The sequence below is a fragment of the Cyclopterus lumpus genome, chromosome 4, assembly GCF_009769545.1.
Source record: "Cyclopterus lumpus isolate fCycLum1 chromosome 4, fCycLum1.pri, whole genome shotgun sequence".
NCBI classification, from domain to species: domain Eukaryota; kingdom Metazoa; phylum Chordata; class Actinopteri; order Perciformes; family Cyclopteridae; genus Cyclopterus; species Cyclopterus lumpus.
The window spans coordinates 17,799,901-17,814,492 of NC_046969.1; the positions used below are offsets into that span (position 1 = coordinate 17,799,901).

The 14,592-nt window shown below is 40.0% G+C and overlaps 1 protein-coding gene across 1 annotated transcript; it reads left to right on the plus strand.

The window, feature by feature from the left end:
- Positions 1-4,564: 4,564 nt before the first annotated feature.
- Positions 4,565-13,467, plus strand: LOC117729202 (vitellogenin-2-like). Its single transcript, XM_034530060.1, is given in 38 exon segments — positions 4,565-4,604; positions 4,997-5,017; positions 5,137-5,288; positions 5,407-5,658; positions 5,747-5,908; positions 6,001-6,100; positions 6,103-6,148; positions 6,250-6,400; positions 6,485-6,642; positions 6,719-6,901; positions 6,994-7,105; positions 7,199-7,276; positions 7,278-7,418; positions 7,511-7,728; positions 7,821-7,918; positions 8,002-8,090; positions 8,092-8,127; positions 8,438-8,539; positions 8,662-8,781; positions 8,884-8,920; positions 8,923-9,069; positions 9,144-9,237; positions 9,339-9,524; positions 9,609-9,759; positions 9,842-10,058; positions 10,212-10,648; positions 10,733-10,777; positions 10,858-10,926; positions 11,012-11,218; positions 11,300-11,442; positions 11,574-11,712; positions 11,816-11,945; positions 12,037-12,220; positions 12,345-12,439; positions 12,540-12,634; positions 12,735-12,900; positions 13,057-13,218; positions 13,319-13,467. Coding segments are annotated over 38 exon segments (5,073 nt in total). The 3' UTR covers positions 13,429-13,467.
- Positions 13,468-14,592: the final 1,125 nt, after the last annotated feature.

The following is a 14,592-nucleotide window of genomic DNA, read 5'->3' on the forward strand; positions in this document are numbered from 1 at the left end:
TATATGAAATACCATTCGTTGCTTAATTCCGGGTTAGTCTACAAAATGTCATTCCTGCAGCACTCTATTGGTGCCCTTTTACATAACACAGGCACCTATGTGGTCACATTTTTGCTAAATCCTGCGTGTTTAAATAAAACTAAGCTCCAATTGATGACATTTAAAAGTTGCCAATGAAACAAATAATGATAGCTTAGCATTAAAAAAAAGACATTAAGAAGATCCGATGGGCTTTCTTCAGTGTCCATTTTAGAAAGATAGTACTACACAACACATTTTCAGTGCTACAACTGTATTGTACCGTTGAGATGCGTTACTGTACACCGGATCCGCCCCGCCTCCAGATCACGCAAAACAAACCGCGGATTAACTGCGGACAACAGGCGGATGCCTCCCACTGTAACTGTTTAGCAGAATATTGCTGGTGTATTTATATTGCACAGGTATATTTCACATGTCTGTGCAATATAATATATATATATATATATATATATATATATATATATATATATATATATATATATTGCACATGTCTGTGCAATATAATATATATTTAAAAAATATATACCAAAAAAAAAAAAAAATATATATATATATATATATATATATATATATATAATGCAATGCATTCGCGGTGTGTCAAAAATAAGCAAGCAAACTATTTTATTTTTTATTTAAATATATATTCATAAAAAATAATGATTAAAAAATAGCCTCTTCCCGTATGCTGTGTTCTCGAACATTCTAGGGGGAAAAACTAGATGACTAAAAGTAATGTCACCGTTAGTTCGTTAGTTAATTTGTTAGTCTGCTAGTTGGACGAAGCTAACTAGCAGACGTTAGCTTAGGGCCTTAGGCCAACATCATTAGCCTTGAATGGGCGCGAAAAGCTAAGCTGCTCTGTTCCTGCCTGTGAAATGCAGTTAAATTGTCAATAGCTGATTAACTAACAGGGTTTATTTGTACTTTTATGTCTAGTAGTTATATTATTATTAATAACTGTTTTGCTATTTTTTGCCATTGCTACCGGGCTTAACCTCAACTAACACAATGTACCGGAGTATTGCTGACTCTTGCTTCGGACTCAGATGCATGTTTGACTGACAGCGGCCGGCAGCTGAGCTGTGTGGTGTTGTATGACAGTAAATAAACGTGTGTTGGTAACTTTAGCTTGTAAGTTAAGGACAAAAAGCTGTCTGGGCAGTTTTTCCGGCTAACGCAGTGTTCAGCCTGTGTTCAGGGTTGTGACTTTTCGCACTACTTTACTCCCGTGAGTTTTTACTCGCTGGACTATTTGTGGTTATTGTAGACGCGCTAGAGAGGGGGCGGGGTTAATGGTTCATTTATGGCATGAAATATCCACCATGGAATAAATTACCACTATTTCTGTTGTGGAAGTCCCACAAACGTCAAAATATCAAACACCCTAGTGTCTGGGTCCATAACATCCATAGCCCACACAGCCTCGAGCTGCGTCTGGATGAAGCTGCTAGATTAAGCACTATCATATGGTCAAATAATGTATGCATTGATTTTAAAAGACAATTCTTTTAAGACATGCATTGCCAATAAAATGTATTTTCTGAATAGCAGAATTACTTGACAATTTGCAATGTCATCCTCAGACTTTTAAGACCCCCGCCGCATTTTAGGTAAGAAATGTTAATGAACACATTTTAGGAGGGAAACGTTTTCACAGCAACTCAGACTCATTTGAGAGGGAATTGTATACATGTTTAACTTTCTAAAACTAGTAACTTTAATGATATGGTTCTATAATGACCAGATTTGTTTTAATCCATTAAAACACTATCTTAGTGTATGGAACACTAGCTTTTAGACTGCATGTTTGCTGTATGTTGCACTTAGGATTCATGAGATTTGTATCTGCTTGTGTGATTACAGATGCTGACAAAGAATCAGGTCACATGCGGCCACTGTTAGGTTGTAGTGGATTTTATATATATTTGCACATGTAGATAAGAGAAGTTTATGTTTTAAATTAATACATAAAGAAAGATATGATAATTAATTTGGGATATGAGGAATATTCTGGAGGAATGTATTATGAAACATAAGAGAGGATCACTGTTTTATTATTCTGTTTTAATGACAAATGTAATTATTAACTGTATGATGCATGGGAATGAATGAATGTTTTATTGTTTAGACAATAGTTAAAATGGATGCCGATTGAAACCTAATGTGTTGCTTTTATTTTGAAGGCAGGATAATAGGGTTTTATTCTGATGGGGAACTTCCTGTCCTTGACCGGAAGTGTGAGCTTTGACCTCGCCTGTTTACTAATTGGCTTAGCGAACAGAACTGCGGCATCCTTTGAACTGACCAATGGAACTAACCTTTAGGTGTGAATTCATTTGCATGACCATACTAACGACCGAGCATTTGTTTTGGGGAGACATGGTTCTACTGGTCTGGAGACTTGAGACAGCCCCGGTCTGTGGCTCCTTGGGAGCCGCAGTCCGTCTGTGGAGAGTTCCTCCTTTCTGGCCCCACGATCGTGAACGCTACATGAGTATTATCTTTGCCATTAAATATTGTTAAACTTTAACTCAAATCCTGAATTTCCTGCGGCCACGGGACCCGGAGCTTTGAACACGAATCTTACACCACAGACGACGAGATCCTGAATCATACCATTAGCACCGAAATCCTGGTCCACAAATTTGTTACATCCCGCATCGACTATTGCAATGCCCTCCTCACCGGACTCCCCACCAAACTCATCAACAGACTGCAAATCATTCAGAACTCGGCCGCCCGGATCATCACCTGTACCAAATCATCGGACCACATCACTCCGCATCTACTACAACAACCTTCTCCTTACCTATAAAGCTCTCCACAATCTAGCCCCCACTTACCTCTACGACCTCCTTCAGGAATACACTCCCTCCCACACCCTCCGCTCATCCTCTTCTGGACTGCTAACCATTCCCACGTCACGCCTCAGTACCACGGGTGCCCGAGCCTTCAGCTGCTCAGCACCCAGGCTCTGGAACTCCCTCCCCCCACACATAAGACAATCAGACTCCATCACATCATTCAAGTCTCAACTCAAAACTCACCTGTTCAAACTGGCATACTCTTTATAACTGGACCCTGTGCACTTCACTTGTTTTAATGTTGTTCCTATCTTTCATGCTTTTATCCTGTATTTTATTGTAAGGTGACTTGAAAGGCGCCTCCAAATAAAATGTATTATTATTATTATTAGGTGGTTCAACCTGGCAGCAGACAGGAGGTGTGCTGTAAATACCCCCCCCCCCCCCCACACACTGAACAAACCTAATGTGTATGGAATATAATCTGTACACATCTAAAAATAATTGTTTGTCCTTTTAATAAACTGTTTTTGATATCATTTATGGTTGCATTTCTTTTTTCCATTGATGCTTTTTAAATATGTTTGAGATTTTTCTGTAGTTATTTTGAGTAATGGATGATCTGGGCCAAATGAGCCGTTTTATGAACAGGTCCAAATTGAATATGGGGGATACGGGCCGTATCTGGTCTGGATCTTTGGCCCGTAGCCATTACGGTTACGGGCCGGATCTGGTCCGGATCTTTGACGCACACCCGTTCCGGATCCGTCCCGCTGTGCATCTAGCCTCAGATCCGGACCCGTTTTGCGGATCCGGAACGGTGCTTATGATATCTCCTGGGCGGATCCGGAACGGAGTCCGTTTGCTATCTGGGAAGTATCGTTTGAACTTCTTTCTTTGACACAGTATTAAAAAAGCACTTGTAAATAAATATAAAAAAGTCATCACCATCACACTTATATTTGCTCCAAATGTATAATTAACTAGCTTTTTTTTGGGGGGGATTGACTTAATTCGATTGACTTGATTTTGAGACAATTTTATTTTCCATGATGATTTTGAAACACTGCGGGTGAAAGTTAAGTAAACAGATGTTGGATTGTTGTTTGGAGAGTCATCAATTCCTGGCTCAAGCTGACAGGACTGATAAAATTGCAGGTCATAACACACTGACATTTTAATGAAAGATTGTAAAGGTAACAGGTTTATGCAACAGAAAACATTCTATGATGGCATTTTTATTATATGTTATTTCACAGGTTTTTTATCATAATGTGATTTTTAGTAAGTGGATGTTTCAAAAACTGAAACGGTTTAATTTTTTGAAATGTATTGAATAATACGTTACACATGAATACATACATGAATTATATATATATACACATATATTATTGGTTAAACATATATGTATGTATGTATATAAATGTGCTGTACTGTAATACAGTTTAAAATAGCATTTTATTTCTTTCAAAATGGGTTTCGCTACAAGAGAAAACTATGGATTTTGGACACCAAGCTGTTTGTGTCAGGCAGTCAGGTTAAGACAACTTGTCTGACATTTTTCCTTCATGTTTTACTTTGTTTGTCTAATCTGCATGGTCAGGGCAAGGTAACATACATGACAATGAAGGCTGATACTTAGTTAATGATACATTTCCACCAGAATGTTTTCCCTTTAAATAGAGACCTCTTCTTGTCATTATTCACATTCAGCAGCTATGTGGGTGCCTTTGCTAGCTCTCACATTGACCCTTGCGGGTGAGTACATCTTTATGCATTTAAAACTAAATCAGCTTAACCTAAAATTGAATTAAAGTTCTGAAAACTTTACTTTTTGTAGAATGAGATAATAGCAGAAGAACATTAGTGCATGGTTGCAATCTACTGTTATTGTTATTGTTTTATTAGGACAAAAATAAATGTAATTATTATGAAAACTATTTCTGCACTTGCTGGCAGTATAATGCTGTTGATATATATACAACCAATGATAGAACAGAATATTGAGTTTTTCAATGTCACAAACTGTCTTTCCAGTTAAATAGTCTGGCAAAAAAGATGCCTTTTAAAAATAACATTTAACTTTTTTTCCCACATATCTTGTTGGTTCTTTATCAACACCGAAATAACGTTTTATTTCTATTTTATAGCGTGTCACCAGGTAAACCTCGGTAAGTTGTCATTCTGTTAAAATATAATTCTGGTATATAGATATAAAAAGTGTCTTTGTTAAAATTTTTATTGAAATGTAAATGCATTCCCTAGTTTGTTTTTTTGTCTATTATTGTAGCTCCAGAGTTTGCCAATGGACAGACCTATGTCTACAAATATGAGGCCACTGTTATGGGTGGCCTGCCTGAGATGGGTCTGGCACGGGCTGGAGTAAAAATCCGTTGCAAAGTCATGATCAGTGCGGATTCTGGTAACACCTTCATCCTGAAGGTAAAGACCATTTAAATGTTTTAACTTACTTATAATTAATATTAAGTGAACTGGAATAACGAGTGGCGTATAAACAATCAAGCGTTCAATTCATTCAAAGTATCATTCTTCCTTATAGCTTGTAGACCCAGAAATCCTTGAGTTCAGTGGCATCTGGCCCAAAGAGGATTTCGTCCCAGCTACCAATCTTACTACAACCCTGACTGCTCAGCTCTTGACACCCATCAAGTTTGAGTATGCTAACGGTGTTGTTGGAAAGGTGTTTGCTCCGGTTGGCCTCTCTGAAACTGTGCTGAATCTCCAAAGAGCAATCCTCAACATTTTCCAGCTGAACATCAAGACGACTCTAAATGTCTATGATCTGCAAGAGGTACAAATAACTCATTTTCATAGAGTTCCACTCACAAAATGCCACAATACTTAAACTGACAAACTGTGTTTGGATTTATCTGAACTAGCCTGGAGTACAGGGTGTGTGCAAGACCCACTATGCCATGAGTGAGGACGCAAAGGATGGCCGCATCATGTTGACCAAGAGTAAGGACCTCAACCAGTGCCAGGAGAAAATCATGAAGGATATTGGCATGGTTCACGGAGAGAGATGCGTTGAATGTGAGGCTGTAAGTGCAAAGTCCCCTCTTGCTTTGTAATCTCTAATACAGTATACTCCTTGACACTGCTGGTGTGTTGATACTGGGTTTTCTCAATGCAGAGAGGACAGAGCCTGAAGGGAGCTGCTGCTTTTAACTACATCATCAAGCCAGCAGCCACCGGTGCTCTGATCTTGGAGGCATCTGGTACAGAGATCATGCAGGTTCACCTTTCAACATCTTGAATGGTGCTGCCCAGATGGAGTCTAAGTATGTAGTTTAAATTTAAAAGAAGAGTGCAATACAGTATCACCAGCACAATTGTCACAAGTGTCACTGTGCAGATTGATAGCACTTATGTATATTTGCAGGCAATCCCTTACCTTCCTGGATATTCAGAAAGCCCCATTGGATCCCGTCAAAGGTGAATATCTTCACCGTGGATCCGTGCAGTACGAGTTTGGCAGCGAGCTTCTCCAGACACCCATCCAGCTTCTGAAGATCACCAATATCAAGGCTCAGGTACTTCATGAAATGACCCTCGGATTGTTGTTGAATTCATCTTGTAGCAACAAACTTTAGGCTGAAGAATATTTGTCCTGACAGGTTGTTGAGCTTCTGGAGCACATGGTGACCCACAACGTGGACGTAGTCCACAAACATGCCCCTCTGAAGTTCATTGAGCTCCTCCAGCTACTGCGTGTGGCAAAATGTGATATTTTGGAGACCCTCTGGACTCAGTACAAAAATAGAGTCCATTTCAGGTAACTGCGACTTTCAAGAGCTATGGAAAATATGTGCCATGGATAATACAATTATATAATAATATTTTCTTCCCAGACGCTGGATCCTGAATATTGTCCCTGCCATTGGTACTACTACTGCTCTGAGGTTCCTAAAGGAGAAGTTCCTTTCTGGTGAGCTGAGTCTTGCAGAATCTTCTAAAACGCTGCTGGCATCTCTACACAAGCTGACAGTTGACCTCGAGGCCATCAAGCTAGTAGAGGCAAGTCAGCATAAATTGTCTTTTCATTTGTAAGGTTGTAAGAACTGGGATGCATACTTATCAATTGAATTGAATTTATTTGACCACTTTTCAGACCCTGTCTAAGGAGCAAAAGATCCAAGGACAGCCCAATTCTGCGTGAGATTGTCATGCTAGGATACGGCACCCTGGTTGCTAAATACTGTGTAGAGAACCCATCCTGCCCCGCTGAGCTTGTGAGGGTATGTATCATTTTTACATGTGTTTTATATATTTTAAATTCAGTTATAACATCCGAGACATGTGACATGAATGTTTTTCTTTCCCTTCCACAGCCTCTCCATGAACTTGCTGTCCAGGCTGCTAGCAGCAATGACATCGAGAAGCTCATTGCCACTCTCAAAGTCATAGGAAAATGCTGGACATCCTTCCAGCCTGAAGCCAATCACAAAGCTCCTGCCTCTCTCTGGAAGTGCTACTGCTGTTCTGCCACTCAGAGTTCAGATTGAAGCTGTTATGGCCCTGAGGAACATTGCTAAGAGGGAGCCCAAGATGGTGAGACTACATTTTTAGAATTCCTTACATTACTAAGAATGAATGGGTGGATTTTGGGCAGTTTTATTTACATCCAATCTTTTGTGAATTAGATCCAGACTATGGCTATTCAGCTGTTCATGGACAAGACTCTCAACCCGGAACTCCGTATGGTTGCTGCTCTTGTATTGTTTGAGACCAAGCTGCCCATGGGTCTGGTGATTACTCTTGCCAATGCCGCCTTGAATGAAAACAATCTGCAGATCGCTAGCTTTGTCTACTCTTACATGAAGTCTATGACCAGGAACACAACTCCTTACTTTGCCTCAGTGTAAGAACTATAACATTTTGCAAATATTATTATTTTGCCATTTAAACATCCAAGCACGAATAATCAAATATGTTTTTATGTCCTACTTTCAGTGCTGCTGCCTGTAACGTTGCTATGAAGCTACTCAGTCCCAAATTGGACAGACTCAGCTATCGCTTCAGCAGAACTCTCTATCTTGATTCCTACCACGGTAAAAGCATCATAAGATCATTTATCATCAAAGATTTTGGATCAAAATATGTGGTTTGACGGTTCTTGTTTTTTGCCCTGCAGATGCCTGGATGGCGGGTGCTGCTGCCACCGCCTTCTATATTAATGATGTTGCAACTGTTTTGCCAAGAGCCATTGTGCTCAAAGCTCGCAACCTATCTGGCAGGAACTTTTGCTGATGTTGTTGAGGTAATCATGTCTTACATAGCTAGCTAACACAATGAAAGGCTATTGTATATCTGGCATGTGCCTTACATTCTTCTACACCTTTTGCAGAATGCACTGTGTCAAATCATAATAGCAAAAAGGACATTTAGCTAGCCATTGGAGTTAATGTCCACATCTCAGGCTGCTTACCAATGCCAAGCAATAATCATAATGTTATCTTAACATTAGATATGATTTCAAATTCACCTTCAATAAATGCCACAAGCTTATGGCTATATAAACCTTTATCATAATAATTTTAAAAGTACTTACTTGTTTTTCCATTTTCCAGGTTGGAGTGAGAACTGAGGGAATACAGGAGGCCATTCTGAAAGTCCAAGAGGGTCCAGATAATGCTGACAGGCTGACCAAGATGAAACAAGTTATGAAGGCTGTAAGTATAAGGCATCACTCTGATGCTGAAAAGATTTGTAATCTTTAAAAAAATGTGGTCAAAGCACTCTTTATTTATAGAAGTTTAATGCAGGTTTCCGATTGCTTTTCTTCTTCGCACAGCTTTCTCAGTGGAGTGCTCAACCTTCCAGCCAGCCCCTGGCCTCTGCATATATGAAGTTCTTCGGACAGGAAGTTGCATTTGCCAACATTGACAAAACCCTTATTAACCATATTCTTCAGGTACACCCATGTCATTTTCTACTCTAGTATAAGTGACTGCTAATAAATACATGTATTATAAACTAAATATCTGATGTCTTATAAGATATTTTGTACTTACAGCTTGCCTCTGGACCAGCAATTCGCACTCTTGGCCAGGAGCTTTAGATGCTGTGCTGACTGGTTTCAAAAGCCATTACTCTAATCCATTCTTGATGGCTGAGGTTCGTCGCATCCTTCCCACCACCGTTGGTCTGCCCATGGAGCTCAGTTTCTATACTGCTGCTGTGGTTGCTGCATCTCTTGAATGCAAGTTGCACTTGTGTAGCTTAAATGTTGCTGACAAAAGGATTTATACCAATGCTAATAATGTGTTTTCACAGTGTCTGCAAGTGTAACACCACCTCTGTCTGCCGACACACGTGTTGCCCAGCTTCTGAAGTCTGAGATAAGCATTAAGGCTGCCATTAACCCCAGGTAATACAGGTGTAGCTTACTTGACAATTAATAAGTTTCTTCTCATCAGAAATGTATTCGGGGAGATCACCCTTAAAATTGATATGTTTTGTCCTTTGCAGTGTTTCCATGCATACCTACGCAGTTATGGGAGTGAATACTGCTCTCATCCAGGCTTCTCTGATGTTAAGAGCCAGAGTTCACGCAACTGCGCCTGCAAAGTTAGAAGCAAGAATTGACATTATGAAGGGAAACTTCAAGCTTCAGATCCTTCCTATTACGGGTGTCACAAAGATCGTATCTGCACTGTATGTACTTGCCAACAAGTAACATGTATCACCTATTTTGTTTGAAATTATGTTGTTCTTTAATTCTTTTTCTTTTTCCAACAGTGTTGATACTTTTGCTGTTGCAAGAAATGTAGAAAACCTCTCAAATGCCAAATACACACCAATAATCCCAGCTGCACTGGAATCACAGGCGTTAAGGGAGACCATCACCTCAAAGTTTTCAAGGATGGCATCCTCTCTGTCTAATAGCATGGTGAGTTTGATTCACTGACCACTTTTTCCAACATTAGCATTTACCCTTTTCTAAATTAATGTTGTGATCTGTTGTTTTACAGTCAGCATCATCTGAAATCATTCCCGCTGGCCAGTCAAGTAACAATTCCAGCGAACTGAGACGTCCCTCAGACCTCAAGAAGAAAATATGTTCAGAAAGCAAAGCTTTTGGTATCAAGACATGCACTGAGCTTAAGTCTAGCAACATCGCTTTCATCAGAAACTGCACACTCTACCACATGATTGGAAAACATTCCATCATGATTGATGTTTCACCAGGCAAGTTAATGGATGATGTTGCGGCTTCCTTTTAACTGCCTTTCAAAAGCCACGTCAGATGCCTTGTAGAAATTAGACGGCATTAAATTACTTCTATAAGTACCTTTGTAATATGCTAAAAAGTAACATATCTTTTAATCTCTTTGGTTGCAGCTGATGGGCCAGCTATCGAGAATATTCAAATTGAGCTTCAGGTTGGAGAAAAGGCAGCAGATAAGATCATCAAAGTGATTACCATGAGTGAGGAAGAACGTCTTGACGACAAGAGCGTGCTGATGAAACTAAAGAAAATCCTGGTATCTGGTCCGAGGAACACCACATCATCTTCATCCAGCTCCAGCAGCTCTCATTCTCTCAGCTCTGGCTCCAGCAGCTCTTCTTCTAGATCATCCTCATCCAAGTCCTCCTCCAGCTCCTCCTCCAGCTCCTCCTCTCACCGTAATAGCAAGCAGGTCAATGCTAACACTTCAAGCAGTTCTTCAAGCAGTTCTTCAAGCAGTTCTTCAAGCAGCCGTTCATCTCAATTAACCAGCAGCAAATCTTCCAACTCCAGCTCATCCAGCTCCAGCTCCAGCTCATCCAGCTCCAGGGTAAGTCAGCTATAACTGAACATATTGTTTAAAAACTGTAGAATCCAAAATGTACGAATTAATCTACTATTTTTTCTATTGCAGCAACAACTCTCTGAAATGAAGTTCATCAAGAACCACATCAAGCAGGTAATCATATAGTTGATGAGACAACCACAGTGTGTATGACATGTTTAAGCAGGCTAAATGTATGGTTTCTATGTTTGCAGAATAATCGCTCCAAAGAACGTTCCACCAGCAGTCGCAGTCGCCAAAGTTTCGAGAAAATCTACAATAAGGTCAGTCATCAGACCAAGACATTTACAAACTGTTGTATTTGAAATTTAAACTTTCATTAATATCAATCTCTGGTTTTCACTAAAGACCAAGTACCTCTCTGATACCGTCGCTCCTGCTGTGACCATTCTCATACGTGCTCTGAGAGTCGACCGCAAGGTCCAGGGATACCAGATTGCAGCTTACGTTAACACAACTGATGCCAGAGTGCAGGTCATTTTTGCCAACCTGGAAGAGAATGACAACTGGAGAATCTGTGCCGATGGTGTGATTCTGAGCGATCACAAAGCGATGGTAAAAAAAAAAGATTTGATGAAAGTTGTTAGAAATTTGTCTGACGCTTGAGATTTTAATTCTAATTTTAATTTCTCTTAGGCTAAGATTGCCTGGGGCATTGAGTGCAAAGAATACGATACTGAGATCACAGCTGAGACTGGTCTTGTGAGTAAAGATCCTGCAATCCGCCTGAAGCTTACCTGGGACAGACTTCCAAAGAGCATGATGCGCATTGCAAAAGAGTAATGTGCCAAACTTATGCTGATTGCAACATTTGTCTACATTACCTTTTTGGCATGATTTCGTTTTTATATTCAGCACACCTTTTTGAAATAAAAAAAAACCCTAAACACAATGTTTTTTGCATTCCTAGGATCTCTAAGTACATTTCCCGCATCACAAAGTCATTGGGAGTAAGCCTGTCAAAGGCCAAAAATATTCCTAGGCAGATCCAACTGTCTGTGGCTGCTGCTTCTGATACAACCCTGAATATTGTTCTGAAGACACCAAAGGTGCAGTTTTATTGCCCATTATTTACACACAGAAAATGTCTGCATAATACTTTGTCTTACCGTTTGCATATACACTCATCCTTTTGTTTTTTCAATATTACAGAGGACAATGTTTAAACTTGGCGTGAGTATCCCTGTTTCTTTGCCATTTGGAGACACTGCCACTGAGCTGGAACCGTACAGGGACAACTTGGCCGACCAGATCTCCTACATGCTCACCAAGGCTAATTCAGGTGAAAACATTTCAAGGAACAGGTTTTACTAAATGGTCAGGCGGATTAGTAAATAGTTAACTTACTGATTTTTATTTTTCTCCCACTTCAGCTGTGTGCTCCATGGTCAAAGACAAGCTGACCACATTCAACAACAATGAATTAAGGGTTGAGGTGCCCCAGTCTTGCTTCCAGGTGTTGGCTCAGGATTGCACCGAACAACTTAAATTTATTGTTATGCTGAAGAGGGATGAAGTAAAGAAACAGAACCAGATCCATGTCGAGATTGAAAACCTGTAAGAACAATACATTTATAACAATAGTATTTATAAGTAAATTGTAGGAACTGTCCTCGAAAGAAATACAAAAAAATCTAGAAATGAATCTTAATACATGTATTTTAATTGTGTTTTCCAACAGTGTAGTGGAGTTGTATCCCCAGAATAATGCTATCATAGTCAGGCTCAACAGTCTAGTAATCCCATACAGAAACCTGCCATATCTCCATCCCCAAGGTTTTTTTATTCTACTAATTCAAATTTAACTTTCATGCTCAAATTTTTCAATATTTTGAAGATAACAAATAACATAATTGTGTATTTTCATTCATTTTAGGCAAGATTAGCATTCAAAAGCTTGGTGACGGTATCGCTCTCTTTGCTCCCTGTTATGGTCTCCAGGAGGTCTACATTGATCTGAAAACACTGAGGGTAATACAATAAATCCAAATACTATCTTTTAGATTATTTAGATTTATTAATCTCCTTCCGGGAAATAGAGCAAACGCTGAACTGTTTGAGGTTTTTGCAGGTTAGTGTTGTGGACTGGATGAGAGGAAAAATTTGTGGACTCTGTGGAAAGGCTGATGGCGAAATCAGACAGGAGTTCCAAACACCCAACACACGCCTGGTCGATAACGCCGTCAGCTTCGCTCATTCCTGGGTTCTGCCTGGAACGAGCTGCCGTGATGCCTCTGGTAATACAATAGCTGCTTCATCTTTTGCTATAAGAATATCATTTTCAATCCAGAATGGCAAAATGCATCATATCAAGAAACTAATAAAAGACTGCTGCAGTAGGTAAATATATGTATAATTACACTGCCTACCTTCACTTTTCACCCTTTTTTTAGAGTGTTACATGAGGCTTGAATCTGTGAAGCTGGAGAGGCAGGTGATCGTTTATGGCCAAAAGTCTAAATGCTTCTCTGTTGAACCTGTGCTGCGCTGCTTGCCCGGCTGCGTGCCAGTGAGGACCACCGCCGTCAATGTTGGCTACCACTGCCTGCCCGCTGGTGAGTCTCAAAACATCACAGCCGGTTCACAAAACTGAATTTTCCAATACCTTATTATCTTAAGCAGTGCCTAATCGCTTTACTCCCTCCATTTATTCAGATTCTAACCTGAACCGCAGACAACTAAGCAGCATCTTTGAGAAGAGCATTGACCTCAGAGAAACAGCCGACGCCCATCTGGCTTGTCGCTGTACCCCTCAATGCGCTTAATCTCACTGGCTTCAGTCAATTTATGTTGTACCTTTAGTTTCATCAAAGTATTTGTGATTACCTTGTTGAACTGTACATTTAACTGCTTGCTTGCGTATTATTTACATTGGCAGTTACTAAATGTTAATAAAGCAAATTGAAAAAAAAAAAATCATTTATACTAAGAGGTTGTTTTTTTTATTCATGTTGAAATGAAACATAGGTCAAACAAATGAATAAGAAATAACCAAAACCAACAGGTTGAGCCATTCAAGCTTGTCAATACTACCCTAAATGTGTCTTTCCAGCATATTGTTCCTCTTCTTCCACAATCTCTCCATTGACAAACTTTTTGAAATTTAACATTTTTGGTGGCAAAAAGTGCAAACCTCTAAACTGTAATGTTATGAAGAATATGGCTTTATAAGATGATAAATCCCCCCCAAATAACCAGCCCCTTTCTTTCCCCATGTACTTTGAATGTCTCGGTAGTCTACCTCTGCTACAGTGCTGTTCATGTTACAGTGGTCTCCTGCGGTGTTCCACAAGGGTCGGTCCTCGGTCCCATCCTCTTCATTATTTACATGCTCCCCCTCAGTCGTGTCATCAGCAAACATAGGATGTCCTTCCACTGTTATACTGACGACACATAGCTTTACATCAAAACTACCCCAAACCCCACTGCAGCCATGTCATGTTTCACCGCCTGTCTTGGGGAGATAAAGGCATGGATGAGCAACAACTTTCTCCAGTTAGACAGTAGCAAACCTAAGTCCTCCTTGTTGGCACTCCACACCAGGTTCAGTCATCTTCCATAACTCATCTCACCTTTGACAATCAAGTCATACCCTTTTCCTTCACAGTCACTAATCTGGGATTTAGGTTTGACCCTCACCTGGCCTTCAATGACCATATAAAATACCTGTGCAAAACCTCCTTATATCATCTCAAAAACATTTCAAAACTCCGCCCCACTTTAACCATGTTAGATGCAGAGAAGCTTGTCCACGCCTTTATCTCCTCTAGACTGGAGTACTGTAATTCCCTCTTCACTGGAATCACTGGCAAGAACATCCAGAAACTGCAATTGCATTCAAAACAGCGTTGCCTGGATTCTGATGAGTCCGGAAATATGAGCACATAACACCCATTCTCCACTGGCTCCCTGTCTCATTCCGGATTGAC